Consider the following 26066-nt stretch of genomic DNA (forward strand, 5'->3'; position numbering starts at 1 on the left):
TTTTACTTTCACATACAAGAAAAATACCTAAAATGCGAAGAAGAACTTTTTATCAATGAGACAAAGCCTGATTTCTAACATTTTCTTAACCCTGACATTGAAGGAAATTCTATGTATTTGAGGAAATGTCACTTACAACAGGCAGTCACAAGAATGAAGCAACATGGTTATGACTATTTTAAGATCAAAGATGATAAGAATGACTGAAAATAGAAGGACTGTGCATGGTTATTACAAAGAATCTTGCAAATTTCACAACAACACCTAGGAGTTTTACTCTTCTTGTTTCAATAAAATTTTCATCATGTCTGTTTTTCATCTGAGTCACTTTTACCTATATGAAATGTAAGCAGATTATAGCACTTGTATCTGTACAAAATATCAGCTTCTCCTCCATCTTTCTCCCTTTCAAATCTACTTTTCCCCACGTTTAATTACAGCGGATGATTCACAATGTTATATGTAGCTACAAAGGAAAGAAATGAAACAAAACACTGAAAGGTCAAAATTTCCACATAAAACCTTACTTCAAGTCTAACTTACACTAGTTAGGAGTGGTCCCACTAGTTTAAGAATACAAGACTTGAAATCACTGTTACTCAGAGGTCAATGTACCAAACAAAATCCAAGTCAAAAGACTATTCAACAGTGATTCTCTGATCCAACTCCACCCAGTCACACAGAGAATAACAAACATTGTTCCTGGGGTGCCACAAAGCTGGTCAGGGACATTTTGAATGGAATTTATGACAGATTCTGAAATGTAAATTCAAGGAAAACAGAGTTTTCACACTGTTGGTGGCTCAGTGTCCTACACCTTGGACTCTTGGAGCTCTGCAGGGGAGAGCCAACATTCCCTCCACGCACACATGCGGAAAGCAAAGTACCTCCAGTGCAGCCAGTGTGCTGTGCAGGCAGAAGTCAAGAGTGGCAAATACATTCTACCTCACCAAGGGCTGTGCTGAGGACTTCTCTCCACGCAAATTGAACAGCCCATCACTTTCTTGTGAACCTATAAATTCTCTTTCATGGACCACACAGGATAAGGGTGAAAGACATAGAGCACTTTCTTCTAAGCTATCAGAGGTTTCACTCTTTTTTTCCCCCCAATACATCAATGGGCTGAGCACTCTTTAGAGATATAAGAGGTGAACTCTGTCTCTGCCTAATTCTTTAATATTTTCCTGAAGGGCATCTATCATATTATAGCTGGCACATCATACCCCTTTGCTGATGCAGCTTCTGGCTGAAAAGGACTGATTTGAAGGGTCTCAAGTAGCAAAAAAAAAAAAAAAAAAAAAGGGAAGCATGACAGAAAAGCTTAGTGACAAAGCGCAGACTCCATTCCTCCCACCCCAGAGGAGCTCCTATATTGTTGTCTTGTGCTGCAAAATCAAGGAGCAAATCCACTAGCTAGTGCCTACAGAGGATTTGCACAGTCACACAACCTTTTTGTAAGGTACCAGGTACAGGGTGTTAGATATTACGAGGAGTTTTGCTGGGTCTTCATGCGACATGCAAAGGGAATGTGATGGTCTGTGCAATATATGCTGCAAAACCTGAGTTCCTATAAAACAGACCTGTTAAGCCAACAATATTTGGTGTTATTAGAAACATGTCAGATGCCCAAGAGAAAAACAGGAAAGTGACGTTCCAGTGGCTCACCAGGTGTTGCAGTCCTTAGTCACTGTCTCTCCCTTGGCATATTCTCTTCCATTGTGGAAACACGGGCATCTCTCAGGAGCAACACACCTGTTTTCATGTCGCACCTACCAAAACACAGAGTTTGTCACCACATGGGTCTGTTGGTACCTGTCCCAACAAAGGGGAGCAGGGAGTGAGGAGCAAACAAAGAACATGTGGATAAAGAGTAAAGGAATAGATAGACAAAATGGTTCAAGACTATCTAAGGTAAGACAAGGTACAGCACTACTAATATTTTTTCCCCATAAACACAAATAGAACTATGGGCAGATATATTACATCTTGCTCCCACCAGCTTGAGCTGCTGGGGGAATGGATTAGATTATACAAGAATGTCACAATGAGAAAGTCCAATTTGACCCAAACCAGGGTGCAGTGGGGATAAAACAGATGAACCCAAATATGGAGAGCAGGTGAATAGCACATGCTTCTCACACACAGCAAACTCAAGGAAGGCCTACCAGAAAAGCAGCCAGACACAGGGCTCAGCTGGACTAAAACCAGAAACAGGATCACTGAGGAGGAGACCAGGAACCACAGTGCCAGAAGAATCCATGTGCAAATGCAGATCCTGTTGTCACAGACAACAGACCCTTAACAAAGCCCACTCTGCTCTGTCAGCTCCCCTCTGAAAACTGCAGTAACCATTCATTTTCTTTCAAATCCTTACTTACTTCCTAGAAGGCAAGATAAATATCAACCTACTTGAGATTTTATTCCACCCTCACAAACTCAGTTGCTGGGAAATAGGTCATTATGCACTATCTACAATTTTTTCTTTTTCAGTTTTACCCTACTGATCTTAGTTTCTCTTTGTATCAAAACAAATAATTTTTCCCTCTTAAATGAAAAAAAAAAACAAAACAAAACCATTAACCAAACAAAAGCAAGCAATGTCTTTAGACTATTTGGTTTTTTCCATTCTTTTTCTGTTTTCTTTTTCTGTGATTACTTTCCATTTTGAAGACACATAGTTTTAGAGAATCAAACACAACCAAAAGTGGCTATGCTGAATTTTCACTCAGTCATGGTTCTGCAAAGTCAGGGATAGGTTTGGCTCTTGCTTCATGGAATACCTAAATGGAGAGCCCTTCCCCTTTCTCTCATTCAAAAGTCACAAAATATCACCTTCCCACTTAAAGCTCATTCAAATCATTAAAACAGTTTCTTTTTTTACCATTAAATACAGTCCAATGCAGTCTGAACACCAGGTTAATAATGAAGAACAAATCTGCCTTTTCCTATGGGGACCTAGAACTGCCACCCGGAACAACTAATAAAAAAGATTTCACAGCCCAGAGTCCTTTCATTCCCATGCAGTTTCATGTGTTCTGTGGCTTGTGGAAAGCTGTATTATGCCAAATAAAAACCCTCCAGTAGAAGTAAGATGGAAACAAAGAAATGCTTTTCTAGATGATAGAGTTGCAGCTCTGCCTCAGACTTAATAGTTACAAAGGATGGTGAGAAAACAGTCCAGAGAAGACCACATGTTTCCAAGGGAGTTTAACTCCTTCTTTCCTTCCTTCCTGGTGGCATTTAGAAAGAAAAAAAACTCACTATATGACTTCACACTCCTGGCTACGTTTGAGTTTTTGGAGTGTGTTCAGCGACACAGTTCACAATAAACTCGGGGGCTTGCCTCGGGATACAAAACTTGGGATTAGACAGCTGGTTAGTAAAAGAAGGATTACGACCTATTCTACTTGCTCTTCAACATCTTCACAGACTGGTATTAGTATTTCTATCACAACCAGTTTAGCAACTGTTGATTCAGTGACAAAGAGGGGAGAGTACCTTGCCTGAACACTGCAGAGTGGGTGGGTTGGATTTAGAAAGCAGGACATAAAAACCCAAAGTAGACTTTCACTAGATGACTAAACATTTTTTGCTGTAAAACTCAATGAATTATGATTTTGTTAACAGTAACACACACAATCTACTGGTTATACTGACACCACATCCAAAAGCTGGTGTACATCTGGCAGCCCAAAGCCATGCAGCATTCCAAGCACTATCTGGTACTACAAGACCAGTAGCACGATCCACAAACAGCTGAGTTTTCTGGGGAAGTCATAGAATCACAGAATCATAGAATCAGCTGGGTTGGAAGGGGCCTCAGAGATCATCAGGTGCAACCCTTGATCCAACACCGTTGTGGTTACCAGACCATGGCACTGATGCCACATCCAGTCTCATCTTAAAAACTGCCAGGGATGGAGAATCCACCACTTCCCTGGGCAGAATTTCCTCCTAATATTCAACCTAAACCTCCCCTGGCACAGCTTAAGACCATGCCCTTTTGTCTTGCTGATCGCTGCCTGGGAGAAGAGACCAACTCCCATCTGGCTACAACCTCCTGTCAGGGAGTTGTAGAGAGTGATGAGGTCTCCCCTGAGCCTCCCCTTCTCCAGGCTCAACAACCCCAGTTCCCTCAGCCTCTCCTTCTAGGACTTGTGCTTGAGTCCCTTCACCAGCCTAGTTGCCCTCCTCTGGACCTGCTCCAGCCCCTCCATGTCGTTCCTGAACTGAGGGGCCCAGAACTGGACACAGCACTCCAGGTGTGGCCTCACCAGTGCTGAGTCCAGAGGAAGAATGACTTCCCTGGACCTGTTGGCCACACTGTTCCTGATCCAGGCCAGGATGCCATTGTGCCACCCGGGCACACTGCTGGCTCATGTTCAGCCTCCTGTCAATCCTAACTCTCAGGTCTCTCTCTGCCTGGCAGAGGTCCCTCAATATAACAGTAGATAGCAGTTAATATGGAGATTTAGCAATCCTGAGTGCTTGAGATGATAGGAGGCATGAGCTCTGGGGAGGCAACCTCAAGAAAAGACAGATCTGTAATCAGAACAGCTCCTGTTTGCACCAATAAACACCCTGACGAAGATGCTCTACATCCATGGGATTACAAGTGGTTGACTAGCTAATGATTCCCCCACTACTGAGGGAGAAGACAGAAATGTCCATCATTTCCTTGCTCTGCCTTATTAATTGCTAAACAACAAAGTCTTGCAAAGGACAACATTACAGATTTCAGAAGCTTTAAGATTCTTCTCACCTAAACTTACAGGGGGTGATTATCCCACACTGCTCTGCACTGGTGTGGCCTCACCTCAAGTATGGGGGCAGTTTGGGGCACCACGATATGAGAAGGATCTAAAGCTGTCAGTGTCCAAAGGAGGGACACGAAGATGGTGAAGGATTTGCAGGGGAAGCCACACCAGAAGTGGCTGAGGGCACTCGGTCTGTTCAGTTGGAGAAGAGGAGTCTGAGGAGAGACCTCACAGCACCTGCAGCTTCCTCACAAGGGGAAGCAGAGAGGCAGAAACTGATCTCTTTGTGACCAGGGACAGGACTCGAGGGAATGGCTGGAGATGTGTCAAGGGAGTTTAAGGTTGTATATTGGGAAAAGGTTCTTCCCCCAGTGTTTGGGCACTGAACAGGCTCCCCAGGGCAGTGGTCACAGTACCAAGACTGACAGAGCTCAAGGAGTGTTTGGACAACACTCTCAGGCACAGGGTGGATTCTTGGGGTCCTGTGCAGAGCCAGGACCCAGGCTCGATGATCCTTGTAGATCCCTTCAAACTCAGGAGATCCTCTGATTCTAAACTCCATCTCAATAAGCCTAAACTTTGATCTCTCCTGGTCAACACAATTCGATGAGTATCTCTGTGTCAAGGGAAGTTCAGACATTCACTCTGTTCCTCCTGACACACCTGCAGGGCTTCAGCAGAAAGTCAGCCAAAGGTATAAAGGAGTACAGGATTAAGCAAAGGAACTGGGTCATATTAGAAGCCAACAGTTAATAGGCTTTAGAATAATAGACTGGCCTGGGTTGGAAGGGACCTTAAAGAACATCCCCTGCCATAGGTAGGGAGACCTTCCACTATCCCAGGTTGCTCAGAGCCCCATCCAACCTGTCCATGGACACTTCCAGGGATGGGGCAGCCACAGCTTCTCTGGGCAACCCGTGCCAGGGCCTCACCACCCACAGTAAAGAATTTCTCCCATAAATGTACTGTTTTAACTAAAACAGCCTGTGACCATTTCTGTGCAGACAAAGACAAGTCAAAAACATGTTAGGAGAGAGCATCAAAATGTGCTGGTTAACACTTGACTTTTCTTTCTTACGTTAGCTGTACGCTTCTTATGTTTATGTACCCACCTCCTCATGAAGATATAATACAGGATAAGCCTCCACTGAAAAAAAACAACAGAGCTAGCTAGCTGGAAAAATCAAAATAACACTCAGGTAAATTTTAGTTGAAAACAGTTTGGAAGGAAAAAAAAACAACCTTCCAAACTTTCCTGATTAATATGTTTAGGGTTTATATTTTTTTCATTTTTCTACTGATATAAAGTTCTAGAATTAGTTTTATTTCAGCAGTCAGAACGTAACAAAATGTTTCATTTCACTTTAAAACCTTAGTTTTTCTTCAGTTGTTGGAAATTGAAAGAAACTAATTTTCTACTTTTAGAGCGTCTGGATTTTGTGCTTTCTGATTGTTCTGCTCCTCTTTTTCCCCAGAAAGGTGGTTAACGCTCCATTTGTATATTTATTAATATTTTCCAATGGGAAAAACCTGGAGTGCAGTAAACTAATCTGAGAAAGCATATTTTTCCCCACACTTCTGCACATATGTTATGATTTATCTTTTCTGCTCTGCAAAAGGGTGACAAGTATGGAGAATTTCCCACCCTCCAGATGATCAAAGACAGAAAAAGAAAAACTACTTTTTGTGACATACTGAACATTTTTATTTGCTAGAAATCAAAACAATGTAAAATACTAAGTCAAGATGAACTGGAAAACTTATTTTTCAGTTGAAAGAAATTAGGTTTTATCTGCATTTTCTGGGGAAATAATCAATTGGTTGGCAATTTCTCACCCCAGCAAATTTTCCAATTCAAACCAAGCCAGTTGGAGCATCATGTTCATGAGCAATCATTGATTTATTTCTTTTTTATTATTTTTCAGATATGTAATTGAAAATTGGTAGGGTATTTGTCCACACAGATTTTAGACTATGGATTCCTCTGTTTAAGACTGATAACTAACTGACCTGTAAATATCTCTTTACACGTGTAGGGATAACTTAATGACATATCAACTGCCACATACACTTGCAAATTGTACTGGAGAGCTGTTTATGTAAACTACATATCTGACTGTGTTTCCTGATGGTATCATACAATCATGGAATGGTTTGGGTTGAAAGGGACCTTAAAGATCATCTTGTTCCAACCCCCTGCAGGGACACCTGCCACTAGACCAGGTTGCTCAGAGCTCCATCCAAACCGGCACTGGACACTTCCAGGGAAGGGTGAATCCACTACCTATGAACCATTTTAGGCAAGCAAAAAGATTAATTATTTTGCTAACAAGTTATCCATGATCATTGATAATTTTCATATGCTACAGTACCACAAAAAAAGTCTTTAGTAAAAAGGCACAGTTTCTTCCAGAACATGCAAATATTTATAGGAATAAATATTCAGTAAACAATAATTCTCACAGACCTTCCTGCAAACAGTAGCTCACCTCTGTGAGTGCTTGTAAATTAATCAGGATTACAGAACACCAACAAGGGAGACCAACCAGTAAAAGAAATATTCATTTCTTTTTCCACTCTCCTTATTGCTCCCTTCTGTTGGCACAAGTCTGGAAAACACAGACTTTGTGACTTTGCAGAGCTTTGTCTCATTGTGCCCAGCCTAAGTTAGAAAGAGGTAGGATGGAAAGGAGCAGCTGGTCACCACCCCAGATCCTTCTCACGTTGTCAGGTAATTCTGGGAGCACAAAGGCTCACTGAAGAACACAGAAATAAGAAAGAATTGTCCCCCAAACCTCAACCTATCGGTGAGGAGGAAACTGCTCTTTGACAACCAGCTGGCAGGTCCTGTGGAGCCAGGAGTAACACATGGAAAAGGGGAACCACACGGCAAAGGCACTGGGGTTGATCCCATCTTTGCATGGGATTGTCTCTACACCAGCTTTTCCCAGTATGACTTTAGTGTATCTCCTAAATTCTATTCCCCGCCAGATGGGAATACGAGGAGAACAAGTAATTCCAGGCCGAGCTTAGTGGAAGATTGAACCATACCGTCATCTAGTGGACAAAGAACTTATTTTACTAGTTCCTAAAAACAAAAAAATACTGAGCCCGATTCTTCTATCCAAAACCTGACAAACGATCTTGAATTCAGGGGTTTGTTCCACACCACTGCAGAGTCAACTGGAGTTTCCAATTCCAAAAGGCCAAAGACTGCTCCCGTGGCAAGAATTTTATGAAGGAATTGTTTGTTCCAACTTACTGAAAAGGAATACACAATTCTGTGCTAAACATGAAGGTTAATTACCAGGAAGCTGATTTGGGGGAGTTTTCTTTTTCCTGTTGAGTCGCTATCATAATTTGTTTTCCACAACTATGTCCAAAGATATTACCATATCCTGGAACTGAAACAAAATCTCAAGCCCCTTCACGAAATCAAAGAGGTCTGACTGTCACATACAGAGAAAAAACTGTTCACCCTGGCAATCTAGGAACTTTACAAGTCCACAAGCTTTTCTGAGTTTAGTTCTCCCACTACTGTTTAAGAATATTCTTCTCTAAACGGACATACATTTGAAAACAGAAACGTGAAAAGAAGCAACACTTTTTTTTTTTTAAATTGTGGTGAAAATTTATGGATGCTTTCAAATTCTGTTCTGTATTTTTCACTTTGTACCTGCAAGACATTTCACAAGCCTGAGCTTTTGCTTACAGCTGGTACTTTATTCTGGAGTAGCATCTATTGATATAAATGTGTATATATCAGCAAAATATGGCAGCAATGTTCAAGAAATACATTAATATTAATGCTAGAAATTACTGTATTATGAGAATTTAGGGGAGAGCTGTTTTTCTAGAAAGATAATGGAAGGAATCTGGGGGCAGAAAACACCTGTATTGATACAGAAGAGGAAAAAACAACATACCTTTACAAAAAGACATAGTTCCAAGTGAAGTTAATTGCTTTTTAAAATGGAATTTAAAGTAGTGAAGTAAATTCATTAAAGCTGAAGCCTAAGCATAAACATACATCTAAACTCTAGAAGTAATAAGCCACATTTCATTTGCTAACACTCAATGTTCAATTCACATTCATGAGCCTGAACCTTGAGCAGGTATAAAGGATAAAAAAAACCTAAAAATAATATTTTTCATGTCTAGACTTCCTGGGATGCAACATTTGAGAACATCAGGCTTTCTTATGTGCTTCTCTCAGTCTGAAAACTGTACCAGCAATGCCTCCAAGCACCACAGCTATCAAAAACCATCTCGAACAAAATAAAGACACAACCTCAATTCTTTTTCCAACATATGCTAGGTATGTTCATCTGCATTTCATGCATTGAACATCAAAAGCTTCTTAGATTCCATCACTTTCCCTGGACATGGAACTCAAAATTGCCATTTACTGAACTTCATAAAAGACTGTACCATGTGCTCCACCTCTATCCTGGGCTAAACCCCAGTCCCCTCTGAGATCCTGCGCGTGACTTTTCACTTGCCGAGATGTCTTGTACAGCACTGAACTGATGCTTGTTTCTACTGCTCAGAGAACAGCATCAAGAGAACTGCTCTCATCAAGAGACAGAGAACTGCTGTTCTGTCTACTTTTTATCAGGGCTCTAAATTGACAGAGTTCACGGTCACTGACTGAGTAAAAACCTATTTGCTCTATTTAAAAAATTACTAAACTATTGATTAAATTTGAGGGTTGCAGTGGGATATAAACCTGAACTCCAGAAAGCATCTTAGCAGTGAAAAAAGCATGCTCAGCACACCACCTGCAACTCCAGGACACCTTGTGGCATCGTCTTAGCAAGTTCTGTGTCCCACATTCCTTCACGCGGGGAAGTCTCAGTTTGGTACAACACACAGGAAGGAAGCAGTAGAGATGGAGACTTGACAAGGGCAGGGACACCTTCCACTATCCCAGGTTGCTCAGAGCCCCATCCAATCTGGCCTTCAACACTTCCAGGGATGGGGTAGCCACAGCTTCTCTGGGCAACCTGTGCCAGGGCCTACCACCCTCACAGGGAAGAATTTCTTCCCAATATCCAATCTGAACCACTTTCTGTCAGTTTGAAGCCATTCCTCCTTGTCCTGTCACTCCAGGCCCTTGGAAATAGTCTCTCTCCACCTTTCTTGTGGGCTCCCTTCAGGCCACAATTAGGTCACCCCAAAGCCTTCTCTTTTCCAGGCTGAACAATCCCAATTCTCTGAGCCTTTCCTGATAAGAGAGGCGCTCCATCCCCCTAATTAACCTGGATGTGGGGTCAGTATTTGGGATGTGGGTGTCTGTGTACTTCTAGTTCTGAGTAGGGAAGTTCAGAAAGACTGAGGAGGTGTTTAGTAGCAGAGTTGAAGAAAGATGTAAACTGGTCTTAAAAGTGAGTTCCTGCATTTTGATTATTAATTAATATTACAAACTAAAGTTCATCTTCTATGCAGATATACTAATACACATTCTTTAAACCAGCCACAATTTGACAGTCAATACCTCACAACCACCTATTTCCAAAGTGCAAGAAGACTGCTGGTAGAAAAGAAGGAAGGCAAGAAAGCAAAGAGAATCTGCTTCTCTGTGCAGTTAAGCCTGCTTACCATCCCTTTTGGACAGGCACATCCAGATATGCAGCCATGGCTGATGCACTCCAAGTCATAGTTCTGGCAAGTCTTGGCACACTCCAATCCTTCTGCTCTTGGGTTGTTTGCAGGACACAAAATCGTTTCCATGGGGGGTCTGCATAAGAGGCTCCTTTTTACTTTAAAGAATAATTTTACAAAAATTGCAATTAGAACTCAAGTATTGCTAGCACAGTATTTTTTCTAAAAGATGGATCAACGTTTCTAATAGAAAACTAATTTTTAGAATACAGACACTACACCACTATGCCATGAAATTGTAAAGAAAATAGTCCCTACTTGCCATGAAGTGAGCTCAGTTAGGTTGCCATAAAAGCAGGTATTCTAATACTGAAGCAAAAAGAGCTGCACTAAACATAACAGTGCAATTCCAAACATTAACCATGTCAGCGCAAAACTGATATTCCAAGAAGCAACAGCATCACATATGATTGTATTTAGAACCACTTTCCACGAGGAGTATAACAACTTTAGTGACTGTAAATAACAACAGCCTTAACTTAAATACAAGCTCTTTGAGACTTCCAGATTCTGTCAGAAGGTCAGAATGTCCCAGGAAACTCCAGGTCATTATTTCAAGCACTACGAGCAATATGCCTCTCTGAGGTTTTGGTAAGTCTTAGCACCCTGATATCAGGAAAAGTCTGCCCTAACAACACTGGTTAGAGATACACCTAGAAGGCTTCACCTGAAGAACAGGTGAGCCAACCTGGTGGTCTACCAAGAAACATTAAGCAGGTCACTACCCTGTACCTACAGTCGGATTTACAGTGTTTTCCACTAGGAGCTTTGGCAACAAGGATGCCTGGTAGTTTATCAGAAGATGCAAAGATCAACAATAACCCTTTGTCTCTAAGGCACCGGCAAATACCAACCAAAAACCTTCTCCAAGCACCGTGCATTTGGCAGTGTGCCATGGAAGACAAAGCGTTTGACACTACCCCTGGGGTTCACAAAGGGATCACAGAATCCTAGAATATCCTGAGTTGGAAGGGACCCAACAAGGATCATCAAAGTCCAGCTCCCAGATATTCCCAAGCCTCTCCAAATCCCCACTAGCCCTGTCCCCTCTGAGATGCCTCCAGTCTCAACCCCCTTCTCTGATCCACATATCAGTGGGAAACCCCAAAAAATCCCATGGCACTGCTGTTCTGTCTCCACTGCAGTGCCTAGCTCTGTGAGGCAGCTGTCAGTCTCCAGGAGGTTTTATGGCTGGAAGGCACAGTGGGAGCCTGGCAGCAGTCTGACCTTCAGGCCACAGAAAGCTTCATTTGCACCAGGAAGAAGAGTTTGCAACCTGCCAGTCAGAAGCAGGAGGTATAAGCTGGTTAGTCACTGGTGGCATGTGATCCTCAAATCTGGGGGCCTCAGATCACTGCCAAGAGACCCTTTAACCTCTTCAGCTCAAGAGAGATTGCAGTAGCTAATTATGATTTTGAAAGGTGAGACTCAATGAGTTCTGCATCCTCTCAGGCACACATTTTGTTTCTATCCTATAACCAAAAAAAAAAAAATTAGAAAAATACTCACAAGCTCACCAGCCATTGCAACCTCCGGTACTTCTTCCCTAATCTACATTATCAAGAAATTGAATAAGAAAAAAAAAAAAACAGGAAATAATTATTTTTTAAGACATACTAACTTCTGGCAGATGGCCTCTCATCAGCAAAAACATCAGGCAGGAAGGCACCAGGAGCTCTGTTTGTACTGCAGTGCATGAAGCCATTTTCACAATAGCTTAAAAAAACCAAAACAAATAGAGCTTATAGTTAATCCAACGACATTTAGTTTTCACTCACATTGAGGTTTTCAGACAACAGGGAACTTGTCAGTACTAAAAATACACCTCTCATTGGGGCTGATTTGTTCTCTCCATCCACTATGTCTGTCAACCTTAGAGGCTCTCTTTAGAGTTGATGTGATACACTAACATAGTAACCCTGCTGTCTGCTAGCCCTGCCCTGCTGAATCCAGTGCATCTACACAGGGATAAAGCTGGGCAAGGTAATAGGCAGTTTTGCTGTGGAGAGAGGTAAGGGACAATCTAGCGCATGAAACTCAGGATTTTTGTGGTAAAGGGGAAAAGGAGAAGATACTGCTCCCAAAACTGGGCTTGCCAGGAGCTGCCCAGCAATTACATTCCTGCTCTCAGTGTGCTGCTACTCAACAATTAGAAATGCTCTTTAATATTTGTATCTCTGATAGAGGTAATTAGGTTTTAATGTTTAAGAAATGTATCATAGTACATTAAAGTGACATTTTAAAAGCCTACAGAGTAGGTATTGTCAGTAATTAAACTCAATTTCAAACTGGTAGGAACTGTTCATTGAACAGGGCTAAAGACTGTTTTCTGACTAAGGTGGCATTTGAAATTACGTGGATAGAGATGCAATAGCAAAACTCACCACTTGGTTTTTTGGAGGCACAGGAACTGACCCTGTTAACCACTCCAGCTATCCAAAAATTTGAGTCACAGTGTTGAGGGATGAGTTACGAATGGCACACTTACCACATGGTGTAATGATCTGAAAAAACATCCTCTGGCTGGAAGATCTCCCCATCATAGTAACAAGAGCAGTGAGACTTTGGCACACACTGCTCATGCTCGTCCAGGTAGTGCCCAGGGGGACAGTAGCAGCCTTCCACACAGAGCTCCTCACAGTCCTCATCCGGGTAGGACAGGGAGCGGCAGGTCTGGTTGCACGGCGTCCCGCACTGCTGGTACACCTGCCCTTCAGGACAGGCCATTGCTGTGGGAAGACATGCACATGAGGGACACTGGCATTTGATCCAAAGCCAACCAAAGGAAAAGCTGCCTACACCAGCCTGGGAAGTGGGATTGAAAGGTCTTTTCTATTATCATCAGTAGAGGCCTGTATTGCGCTGTCTCTCCTTAACTCTGCAGCACCAGTGCAGCCGAGGGCACTGCTTGTGTAGGCACAAATAAAACCTTACTACATGCAGTTCCCAATAAGTGTCAGGACTGGACTTCAACTCCTGCAATGGAAACCCATCCACAAAATTTCATCCAGAACAAGAAGCACGAGTTCTGTTCAACTCCTGTTATTATTTGGATAGAAGTCTTCTGGTACCCGAAGATGAAGAGAGACTATTTCCAAGGGCATGGAGTGACAGGGCAAGGAGGAATGGTTTCAAACTGACAGAGAGTGGTTTAGATCAGATATTAGGAAGAAATTCTTTACTGTGAAGCTAGTGAGGCCCTGGCACAGGTTACCCAGAGAAGCTGGGGCTGCCCCATCCCTGGAAGTGTTGAAGGCCAGGTTGGATGGGGCTCTGAGCAACCTGGGATAGTGGGAGGTGTCCCTACCCATGGCAAGGGGTTAGAAGAAGATGAGGTCCCTTCCAGCCCAGGTCATTCTACGATTCGACATGTTGGGAGCATTACAAGTGTCATGTACACATTCACATCCTTCTTCCTTTCCAACGTGGTTAGGGACAATTTGGTCAAAATAAGCATAAAAGTACTTTTCTGCCTTGATAAGCAGGTGCTGCAATACTTTACAGCCTCACATCCCAGAAGCACTTAGTGATTTCCATGGAAACAGGTACAAATAATGAAGTAATTTAGCAATAATGGAGCCAAACCCTGGGTACTAACGATTTTCGATTATGAATTCATCTTTATGGAGACCAATTATGGACTTTGGAGCCACTTTGGCTTCTTTGTATAACTTTCACTTCCAGAGTGCTGATTTTGAGGCGTTCACCTCTGCACACATCAGCATCAACACTAGGTGGCAGCTACGACAACACATTGCAGAGGAGAAGAAAACAGATTAGTATTATTAAGGGCTTTAATTTAACAGGCCTCCTGATAACCAGGATTTATAAAATCTATCGTTTATAGCAACCTTCCACAGCAAACAGTCAGATTTATAAGATGATGAAGAAGGATGTTCAGCAGAGCAAGGGAAGCAGCTGCAAATAAAAGTTGGCACATTCGTACCTTGCTAAAACCAAGATCAAAGGGTTATATAGAAAGCTCTTCCTCTCTTTATACCTGCAGAATGATGTGATAATCCCTACCCTCTCTTCTGTGAACACACAGCCCTGAGAACTGTAACGGCAGTGGCAGGAAAACAATAACAAGGCTACAGGCCTGCAGCCTCCCCCAGGTGTCAGCTGGGCTAACAAAGCAAGGACTTCATGCCAACAAATGTCTCACAAAATTCTTCTGAAATGAAGAATTACTTCTGCCTACTGAAGACAGACATGGTGGCACCAACATCTCCTCAACTTCTATTGAGGTTCCTGCATTCCCATAGAGAGGAACACAATCCCCTAACTTAAGGGTCCAGCCCAGAGGAATCTAAGGCGGCTTGAAGCCTCCTCCAGAGCAAAGATCTCCCAAGTTTGCGACTTGTGCCCAAACTATTTAATACATCTTTCAAAACACAGCCCAAGAAATTTACGTGTGCTCATCCACACAGTAGGCAGAGTAAATGCTTCCTAACTCAAAACTAAGTAGATGAAAGGTTCACTCATAGTAACAGGAGTCTTTGGCAGAAGCTCACAGAAACATGCTTCTAATTTACATAAACACAATCTTTGCAGTAAATCAAATACTGAACGGGCACAGCCCAGGGCTGAGGACCATTTTAAAAATAACTTTCATCACTAAAGGCGTGTCCAAGCAGGAACAACCATGAAGCCTCAGCCAAAACTATTATTTGCTACACATGAACCTCTAGAAACAAGGAATTGCTTTGACAGATTTCAGGCAGGTATATCAGTTTACTCAGGATAACTGAGCCCAAAATCCTGCCCTATTTTCTAGTCAGTGGTGACACTCCCTGTCCACAGTGACTATTTTACAGTGGATCCCTTTCTTAGCTCAAATTTGTAACTCATTTGGGTGAATGGCTTCAAACTGAAAGAGGGCAGGTTTATATTAGATATTAGGAAGAAATTCTTTACTGTGAGGATGGAGAGGCCATGGCACAGGTTGCCCAGAGAAGCTGGGGCTGCCCCATCCCTGGAAGTGTTGAAGGCCAGGTTGGATGGGGCTCTGAGCAACCTGGGATAGTGGGAGGTGTCCCTGCCTACTGCAGAAGGGTTGGGACCTAAGTGACCCTTAAGGCCCCTTCCAACCCAAACCATTCTGTGATTTTATGTTTTACTTGCTCATGCACTTACTAGGATTTTTGAAACATTCCCTCTTTTTCCAGCTATGCAACCCAATGCCATGCTCACAGTCCGTGTCCCACTCCACTGCTCCATCACCTCCCAGCAACATCTGTTTTTAACAGCAAAAAGGTGAGACAACTGACCTGGGAGGGGACTTGTCTGTACACTGTGTAATACACTGCCACTAAAAAAAAACCTCCATCCAATTACTGCCAGGAAAATGAGAGGAAAAGGCAAGGTACATTCAGTCTTTGTGGATGCCTGTTATGAAAACTAAAGAGCTCAACACTGCGCTCTGAAGCACAGCCTATCCCAGGAATAACATGAGAAACAGTGGGAACACATTGGAAAAACGTGTATGCATCAGACAGCTCATGCAGCTTTTGTGGGTGTAGTGAAAGAGGCATAAACCCCAACCAGTTTCTTGGGTAACACAAGGTGAAAACGTTATCGCGCCCAAGTCAGAGGCTCTGGGTGAAGGTGCACCCTGTCAGGACTAGATTTAACACAGCTCCTCCCTCCATGCTGAGGCTCATCATGTGATGTAGCCACCCCCAAACTCTGCTCAGAGCCTGCTGTTAATTCCCCACTCCATCACTGTTGGATTTATCCTATACAGATCGTCCTACAGAAGCCATGCAGACAAGGACTGTCCCAGCACTACCGCCTCAAGGAAAACAGTGGGCTTAACAATGGGTCCTAAAAACTGAAGATCAAGGGACCTGTTGACTGAATCCCCTTTGCCAAAGAACAATACATGCATACATATAGACACATGTGCTACAGAGAATCACAGAATCATTTATATTGGAAAAGACCCTAAAGATCACTAAATCCAACCATTAAAGTAACATTATCAACTCCAACACTAAACCATGTCCCTAAGAGCCACATCCACACAGCTTTTAAATACCTCCAAAAATCACCACCCTGGGCAGCCATTCCAATGCTTGACAACCCTTTATGTGAAGAAATTCTTCCTAATATCAAATCTAAACCTCCCCCGGAGCAACTTGAGGCTATTTTCTCTTGTTCTGTCACTTGTTACATGGGAGAAGAGACCAACTCCCACCTGGCTACAACCTCCTTTCAGGGAGTTGTGGAGAGCAATAAGGTCCCACGGGAGCCTCCTGTTCTCCAGGCTGAGGCCCCCCAGCTTCCTGAGCCCCTACTCATAGGGTTTATTCTCCAGACCCTTCCCCGGCTCTGTTGCCCTTCTCTGGACACCTCAATGTCCTTCCTGCAGTGAGGGGCCCAGACCCGGACACAGGATTTGAGGTGTGGCCTCGCCAGTGCCCGGTACAGAGAGACAATCCCTGCCCTGGTCCTGCTGCCACACTATTGCTGATCCAAGCCAGGTGCCACTGGCCTCTTGCCCCCCTGGGCACACCTGGGCTTATGTCCAGCCGCTGTCACCAGCACTCCCAGGGCCTTTCCCAACGGGCACTGGTGCTTAATCATGGTGGGCTGCAGGGGTGTGAGTCAGGCCTTAAATAATCAAACAGCAACTAAAATAATAAAGACATGGGAGTTGTTAGCCTGACACACAGCAGAACTGCTGTGCTGCGTTAATGACTTTCCTCCCTGACACTCCTCCACTTCAAATCAAGCAAACTGGTTCTGTCAAGTCATTTCCCAAGAAACCAAATCTCTGTGAACCAAGGCAGGAGTGGAGCACACATTCAGTGCAATGGGCCATCAGCACAAATTACACAAGCTGCACATTCACATCTTGAGACCATTAAAAGAGGGATTGCTCTCCTTCATGTGACAGGAGATGTCTTGGGCATCAGAATCATTTAATGGGGGCGGATGGATCTGCAATCAGGGAAATCATCACAGTGTGAGAGCACAAAGCTCAGAATGTAATGCACAGATAGGAAGGAGCAGCTCTGCACTATTAAAGTTTAATTGTAAAAATTGACTTGCTCAATTACAGAAAGAACAATGGTGCATTATCAGTGCACCATTTGTTTCAGCCTCCAGACCTGCAGAGTTTTAAAAGGATTTTTATTACATTACTCTTCCACTATCTGAACATTTACATAAATTAGGTAAAATATTATGAAACCATGCAGCACTTAAACACAAACTGGTTTGTTCTCATTCGCAGTAAATATTCTCCAGCCTCCAGGAGCTGTGGTTACTGACTTTACTTGCACAGACCCTACCAGGTGGAAGGCCAAATGACCTCTCTTTTTCACTCTTTTCCAATTTCTACACACTCAGTTTATAAATGTTCTTCCCACCCTCTGTTTGGAAAGAAGCAGCAGAACAGATCTGGAGAGCTGCCAAGCACACATACTTTTCCCCAAAATTTTCAATTGTCTTCTTTCCTTAATAACAAAGTTGCTCAGGAAAATGGAAAAACATCCACTTCACAAATATTTATGGGGAAGAGAGTGTCCATGCTCGATCAAAATTGCATTGCAATGGATTTTTTCCTCCCACATTGACCTAACAGAGAAAGAAAAGAAATAAAACGTGTTGGATTCTTCTGCTCCAGCCTCTTAGCCATTTGGCTGCTAATCTTGCACTGGATAAAAGACATGTCAGAGAGCCTGTGGGATCTCCATCCTTGGAGATACTCAAAACTTACCTGGATATGATCTCAGGCAACCTACAGTAAGTTAGTCCTGCTGTGAGAAGGGTGGTACCACAAGACTGCCAAAATTCCCCTCTGATATAAGTTTGTCTCGACCAAGTACCTGCCTTTATGCTTTCTCCATCCCCTCACATTCAGCTACATCAGGAGTCACTGATGAGGTCAGGACATGGGAAGCATGGGCCTCCAAAGTAGGCAATTCATGGATTACTGTAAATCACTTGGAGATTCCTACCCTGGGATAGTCAGAAAGTTTCCAGGTGAATACCTAAAGCTTAAATACAGCTGAAAATGGAAATCCAGTTAAAAGTCGTGCAGAGGTATGGCAGCTGAGTGCTTCTCTCCCCCAGTGCAGAGCAGTGTCTGGGAAGAGTTTTTGCATCCTTGCTAGTGTAGAGGAAAGACAGACCCTCTCACCATGCCATGTTTAGCACCTTGCAGGAATCATCTCATTCTAGATTTCTCATCCAACATTGTCAGAAAAATTCCTTCAAGACAAGGAATATAAGTGGGTGTGGCAGCATTTCACTTACGGCAGAAGTCAGGTTCTCTCCACTGGACCAGGATGCCCTTCCTGGCACAGGCTGCTGCATAATTAGCAATAGCAGAGCACAGGCAATCCTTGCCACTGGAGCAGGAGCAAACGTCAAAGCGGCAGTTCTTCACGTAGGGAGTGGGACTGACTTCATGGTGACAGGTTTCAAATGCAGGAGACATCAGAATTGAGCAGGAGTCCTCAGCATATTTGGCTACAAAGAGAAAAATTACATGTTTGCACTGAATCAATCAGTGGCTTGCAAGAAAAGCACAGAAGAATAAAACCGGATCAAGTAGGCACAGATAACATCACAGCTCATATGTCATGAGCTCTACTGAAAGAATAATGTTTCACTAGTAAAACAAATCAAGGAAAAGCAATGCTTTTATATTCTGTTACCGCTGTTTCTGGTGCTGTACTTCCTTTTACAGGGCCTTTGCTTTCTGCTACTTTTTATATTTGCAAAATTAAACCCTCTAGGCTGCACTACACTCACAAATCACCAGTGCCTGCTCTGACCTAGAGCAAGAAATTTTTTTCTGTGCTTGCTTCTCCCAGGAATCAGAGGTTGCTGGAGCACCTGGGACAAGAAAATTGCTCTGAGAATTTATTCCCATTGTCCAGCCAGGAGAGCCAAGCAGTGTGGAGGGAAGAAGGAAGGCTGTCTGTTGCGATGCAGTAAAATAAGGGAGACAAGGAACTGAAAAAAGTGTTTAAGCTCTAAGCACAGAGGGACCAAGAAAAGGTGTTTTCTCCATCCAGATGATAAACACGGTATTGCTCACACTTGCAAGATGTGTGCTGTGACTGTGATGGTCTAACTCCAGCTGTGGTCCAAACTGATCAGCAGCATGATTCCACAATACTGACTTTTGTTTTCAATTTTCACAAAATATTACATTTTCCTGCATTGATCTGAGCCTCTGGGGGTTGTTTTTGTTGTTGTTTGCAAGGGTTTTTGAAACATATATTACAGTTGCCCTGCTGGTAATGTAAGCACCATTAGCTTCTTCTCTTTCTCTTTATTTTCTTTTATTTATTTTTAATTGTTGTTGTAGCTTCTTCTCTTGTTCTTTATTTTATTTTAATTTTAGAGGGTTTTTTTATGTAAAATTAAAGATCACAGTTTGCAACACATTTTCATTTTGGATGGATTTCAGTACCTAAACGAGGATTGAGGTTGCACGGGTCACTGTCTTGTTTTAACAAGTCTTGGCAGTCTGCATTGAGCTTCCAGGAGTTTCCAAAATCTTCCAGAAGAGATTCCACCATGCCAGAAGGTGTAAGAAAATCATCCCCTTGGTTTCCATTGTAATTCCCACATAGGCCACACATCCTTTCAGAATAGACTGGAGACAGCTGAGGAACACAACATTAGCCTGGTCATCCTGCAGAACAGGTTACCACGGTATAGAAAGATTTTTTAAAGAATTCACCATACACAATTCAATAATCAAGAAAATTATCAATAACACTCATTAAAATACTACAGATTATGTAATTCCACTACATTTTTAAACCCCTAGAAAAATGCTACTATTAGTAGCAGCAGGACAATTTTTGCCCAGTACATTGATAATTTCAGATGGTAACTGAAGGTTACTAGGAGAAAAATAGCTTATTTTTGTGCCTTGATCATCAGTCCAGTTTAGTCTTTCCCTGTTTTCCCACTTCATGCATATAAATGAGCAGGGCAACACTGGGGATTGCATATTTTTAACGTAGTGAGATGATTATACTTCCAAGAGCAATTTGGGAAAAGATACTGCACCTGAAACCATTTCCCATTTTAAAGGAAAATTTGAAGATGAAGGAATTTTAAACAGGCTGTCTTGTCACAAAACAGAGGCAATATCAGAGGAGATGTTTTCCTCAACATTATTGAGGGAAAATCAGGAAGAAACAACTACCCCTAAAGCTACCTCACATTAGAACTTCCTGCCTAGAGGAACTTCTGACACAGTAAAAGCAGCATTGCTAACAACCCACAGAGCAGATGCACTTTTCACCATGCCTTATTCCTTCTGCAAACCTAGAGGTGAACAGGGAGAAATCTCCTAAGCAACATCTGCAACACAAAGGCACCAATAGGTTTTATTTTAGTAGGAACTGTCAGTTTGTATTAGAAGTAAAGCTCTGGGACATTACAAGTACTACCAACTACTTGAGAGCTGACTCAGGGTTTTAATGCATAATTAAAGATAAAAAACATCCTCCAAAACATACCCTAACACTACCCACCATTCAAACAAGGTGGTCAGAGAGTAAATATGGAGCATCAAAAGGAACAACCATGAATTATTAGAGTATATGAGTCCTTACTACTCCAACAGCCAAGGAAGCTACTCTTTCATGTACTCTGCAGATGGAACAATGACTCATAGAAATCCCAATTCTGGTGTATTTTAGAGAGGAAGCTCAAATCACAAATATCAAGCAGTCACAGAAAGGGGAGCCTTCTTGAGGAACACAGAAAGAATTTTTGCCAGAAGCCTGGCCAAGGTAATGGAAGCGTATCACTTCCCCCAATTGTCAGAAATACTTGGCAACAGGTCAGTCTACAAATCCAGCATAAATTAACTCTCCAAAAGCAGTTCAAAAGATGCTTTAGATACCCAGCAAGGGAAGGAGCAGATGATTGGAGAAACTTCCACCACTTTTATGGGCAGAGGATGTGGAGCAGAAAATTAGATTTGCTTTAAGGGAGAGAAAAAATTTGCCAGGCAATACAGGCCTCTGACCAGGCAAAAAAATACTTTGAATACTGAGGAAAGTCAAAACTTCTGAGATGTGCCAAGGGACTGAAGTGAATCATTCTAAGCCCAAAAAGAACTTGGAGAACAGAAATACAGGTTAAATCAAAAAAAAACAACCACAAAACCACAGGTCCTTTCCAAAGTTATTCTCGACTTCCCTTATCTGTTGTCTTTTCAATTCTTGAACTCAATTGTGAACCAGCTTCAGGAACCTTTACACTGTGCCAGACGTGACATTTAAGCCAGATTTCAGGGCAGGCAAGGAGAATGCAAAAGCAAGGCCATGGTTCAGAGAGGGCAGTGTTCATTGCTCGGTAGAAAGTCCCAGGAAAACTGACTTTCTTGGCAAAACTCCTCTCAGTGAGCAGAACCAACCCACACAGGGTCCAGCTGCAGATCCCCTTTATGAGGGGGGTTCAAAGGCAGCATGGGCTGTGGTTACAGCTTCCCTTACAGCTCATTTCCTTTAAACCTGGCTTGGGTATTTCTACACTCTGCTCTGGTCTGCAGCACCAACAAACCCTAATTGTTAATCAAGCCTGACTTCAAACATTCCTCACAGTAGAAGGAGCACGCAACACATCTACAAGCTAATTCCTTCTTCCTGGAAATTATGAGTAACTGTGTCTGTGGAGCCATTTTATTCCCTTATTTTAAGTCATTCATATCCATTGTTTTAGACAGGACAGTCAAAGCAAATAAAAGCAAAAACCCAGTTTGAGAGGTATCTGCTCAACAAAACACAAAACTATTCCTGGTTAATAATGGCTGTCAGAGCACCAAAAAAAAAAAAAAGAATATTAAAAACAAAAGAAAGGAGAAAAAAAAGCTACCAAGTTGCTGTAGGATCAAATGTTTGTTTCTGCAATACAAAAGGACCTGTGTATCACTCCGGGGGTAGCAAAATAGAAAGGAATTTCTAACATGTAACACAAAGCAAGTTCTCACTTCAGACAAGAAAACCTTTGTACACAGGGTGGGAAGAGAGGAGGGGTGAACAGTCAGAAATAAAACAGACAAAAAGAGTACCTTCACCAGGAGTTCACCACGGCCATCCCAGTCAATCTGCAGGTGCTCCCCATAGGAGAGGCGAACTGAAGTCCTCACCACACGCTGGATACGGAGGGCACCTGAAGACAACCCCAGAGTGTGTCAGTCAGTCAAGGCAGGATGTGATGTCTCATTGCCTGGGACAGCTGTGTCATGCTGAAAGGGCCAACAGAGCAGGGGGTACACAGGCCCACCAAAGCCAGGGGTGCCCGCAATGCCCACATCACATCTCCCAAGCTTTGTGCCCCCTCAGCAGTTGACATCTGCATGAACTTGCCCACAGGCTCTGCTTCAGGGCACTAAGGGGCCCTAGCAGAGGATATATGTGCATTTTGTCAAACCTCAGGCATTAACTGTGACGTTTTGCAAGATGTAGAGACAGGACAAGGGGGAATGGCTTCAAACAGACAGAGAGTAGGTTTAGATTGGATATTGTGAAAAAATTCTTCCCTGTGAGGGTGGGGAGGCCCTGGCACAGGTTGCCCAGAGAAGCTGTGGCTGCCCCATCCCTGGAAGTGTTCAAGGCCAGGTTGGACAGGGCTTGGAGCAACGTGGTCTAGTGGAAGGTATCCCTGCCCATGGCAGAAGGGTTGGAATTGGATGGGCTCTAAGGCCCCTTCCAACCCAAACCCTTCTATGATTCCATGATTTCAAGCTTCTGGATAAAAAGTAATAGTTTCAAAAAGAATAGACTGACAGTGCCTTTCACAAGTCCGATAAATGTAGACCAGTTTAATTCTCCTGATTTTAGAGGATCTGAGTCAAGATGTGTTGGCTGCACAGAGAGAAGCTAAAATGACAGAGCCTGTAGAAGAGACTGCACGTGAGAATTTGGTACTAAAAACACTTTTTGATTGACCTGGGCTAAGGCACAAAAGGAAACACTAGTAAGTAGGACTCTTTCAGTGGCTGGCCAGAGTCAGCCCAATGAAAACACACCTTGTAGCAAAGGGATCTGTATGTCTTGTCCATTCAGTGAAACTCCTCCACCATGTTTCATTTTAATGATGCTGTTGTCCATATCCCGGATCCGGACAGAAGCTGAGCGAGTGCACACGGCATCAGGATCATCTGCACACTACAGAGAAGGGAAAATCTGCCTCAGGCTTTCACTTTATTGGTGACTCAGTCCCAGGCCCCCAGAAGGCATTTCAGCATCTAAATTTGGAGGTGTTGGGTGTCACAATGCTTTTATGGATCTGGTTTCTGCATCCCACAAACACTAGGCTGGCAGCCTCCCCTCCATTATCCCACTAATCACACACTAGGGAGCTCCCTGTCTCAGAGCCTGGAAAGCAATCTGTGGGTGCTATACCAGACCCCAGGGAGCAGCCCATGCCAATGACAAGCCCCCAGCTGTGGCAGGGGCAGGAAGGGGTGGAGATATCCTGGGGGGGAATGTCACTGCACTGACCCACACAGCCCATCAGCCTGGGAAACAGCTACAAAGTTCACACCACCCGAGACTTGTGTGGTATTTATTTTCCTGGCTGTGGGTTACACAGCTGAGGAACAAGGACTGCAGGGCCCCAGGTCTCCTCCCTGGTTTCGAAAGGGGAGTTTCAGTGGAAACCTGTTCTGCAGGTTCCCAAGCACAGATGATCTCAGAGCTGCACTATCAGGGCTTACTAATGCATGACACAGACATCGATGGTGTGTAGAACCTTCACAGCCCAGTTCTCCAAAGCCTGAGACTTCTCTGTTGCTGTAAAACAGACTGATACTCCCCTTCTCTCCTGTCACTCTCCTGACTCCATCACACCTCTCCCTGCCCTCAGTTCCTCCATCCCCATCACCTTTCTTTCTCTCTGCTTCTTTCAGTGCCCTTTTCAGTCTCTGGCTTTCACCTATTCCCCACGGTCAATAAATCATGACCACATTAACCTTCCTGTGACACCGACCCAGGATCTCCATCCCTCCCTGCACTGGCCTGACTCTCTTTCCTGCCCCTCTCCAGCTGTCTCCACTCCTTGCCTCCAGCTGTCTCTCACCCATCCATGGCGGGGGGGGGGGACGGATGGCAGAAAGTCAGGAGCTGCTGACTGGCTACAAAAAAAATCACCAGACAATATGACTAAACGGAAAGCAACTCAAGGCACTGCTCTGCAAATGCACTCCCTTTGGTATCCAAGGAAATGTCCTTTCCCCAGTGGCCAGGGTGCTTTGCAAGGGGTGAACCCTTGCCTGAGTTTGTTTGCTCAGCTGGCAAAGAGGTGGTGAGGGCCCATTCTCCAAACCTCCATCTCCAAGTAGGCTTCTGGGAATGTCAGCAAGGAGAATCAAAACACTTATTAACTAAGGAGAAAGACTGTTATTTAAACTAATTATTTCACAGGGAAATTGCTCCTGTTGGCCTCTGCATCTGCAATTCCTATCACGCCCTCCCAAGAGGATGCGCAGAGGCTCCAGCCAAGGCTGCTGTTACCTGCACCGTCTCAATGATCACAGAGAAGGAATTTTCCACGCAATCCTTGGCAAATAAGTACTGACAAATCCCGCTGAAGGTGAAATACTTGTTGTCAAAGCTTTTGAAGTGGGACTGGCCAGTGACAGAGCATTCTCCTGGAAAACGCAAAGAGCCATTAATCACCCCCTGTGCCAGCGGTGAGCAAAATCCTGCCTGGCCCCCACAAGCCACTGAGGGGGAAGAGTAACCTGGTGGAACAGGTTGTACAAGGCCCAAGCTCCCTGTACACCAGAAAGCACCAGAAGATGCTTATCTCACTGTTTATTCCTGTAAGGCATTACCAGTAGTAACAGAGGCACCAACAACAGCTGGGGAATACAGCATAAATTGCACTCAGGAGTTGAAATTTGTGCCTATGGAAAAGCCTGTATAACATTTCAAATGGATGATCATGAGGACATCAGCGAAAAATGCCCTGGAAATTTATCACTGTCATCTCATGGTCACAAGCTCATGGCAAACTAGGTCATACCTGGTACCTGAGATAGGTGCTGGTGGCACTAAACCATTTTAAACAGCAACCCACGCTCTGTCATGTAGGAACTATGTTACCCTCTCTTTACAATGGGGAAACTGAGGCACAGAGTGTGGAAGTACTAATGCCTAAGGCTGGCAAAGCTGGGAAACACACTCAGGATTATCCAGTATTAGTCATACACTGCATACAATTGGACATGTTGCCTCTTTTATCCATGTGCATCTTGACATTACATACTTTAAAACCAATTTTACTTAACCCAGTGGGGCACATCTGCATCCATGGAGCTGGCAGCAGAGTGCAGGTGTCTTTACAGAGTTGAAAATTAAAATTCTTAACAAAACTTGTTGGAATCTCATGGCTGCTTTACTCTGAACCATTACGTTAATTAACCAGTATAAAAGTTAAAAAATAATTCTATAATTACAATAGCTACATCTAAAGTCCTTACAGAAAAATGTGGAAGTCTGGCAAGCTCACTCTTCCAATACAAAATGGGGCTACTTAAATATATCAACATTTTAAGATGTGGTAAGTTGTGGCTTTTCATTTCCAGGAAGTCAGTAATCTAGATGCCACAGCTGGGATTTAGTACCCTGTTATGCAAACACAGGGGGAAGCTCC

General features: G+C 43.4%; 1 protein-coding gene across 1 annotated transcript in view; it reads right to left on the reverse strand.

Annotated features, from left to right (window-relative positions):
* Positions 1-26066, reverse strand: part of VWF (von Willebrand factor) — a 131219-nt gene that overhangs the window by 75615 nt on the left and 29538 nt on the right. The window contains exons 11-19 of the mRNA XM_027665954.1: positions 24923-25059; positions 23437-23575; positions 22477-22577; positions 19855-20050; positions 18687-18902; positions 12910-13150; positions 12043-12137; positions 10359-10519; positions 1666-1769 (exon numbers count right to left, since the gene is read on the reverse strand). Of these exons, the coding sequence (XP_027521755.1) occupies positions 1666-1769; positions 10359-10519; positions 12043-12137; positions 12910-13150; positions 18687-18902; positions 19855-20050; positions 22477-22577; positions 23437-23575; positions 24923-25059 (1390 nt within the window). The remainder of the gene's footprint in view (positions 1-1665; positions 1770-10358; positions 10520-12042; positions 12138-12909; positions 13151-18686; positions 18903-19854; positions 20051-22476; positions 22578-23436; positions 23576-24922; positions 25060-26066) is intronic.

Source organism: Corapipo altera, unplaced genomic scaffold (assembly GCF_003945725.1).
Source record: "Corapipo altera isolate COAL_440 unplaced genomic scaffold, ASM394572v1 249, whole genome shotgun sequence".
In the NCBI taxonomy this organism is placed as follows: domain Eukaryota; kingdom Metazoa; phylum Chordata; class Aves; order Passeriformes; family Pipridae; genus Corapipo; species Corapipo altera.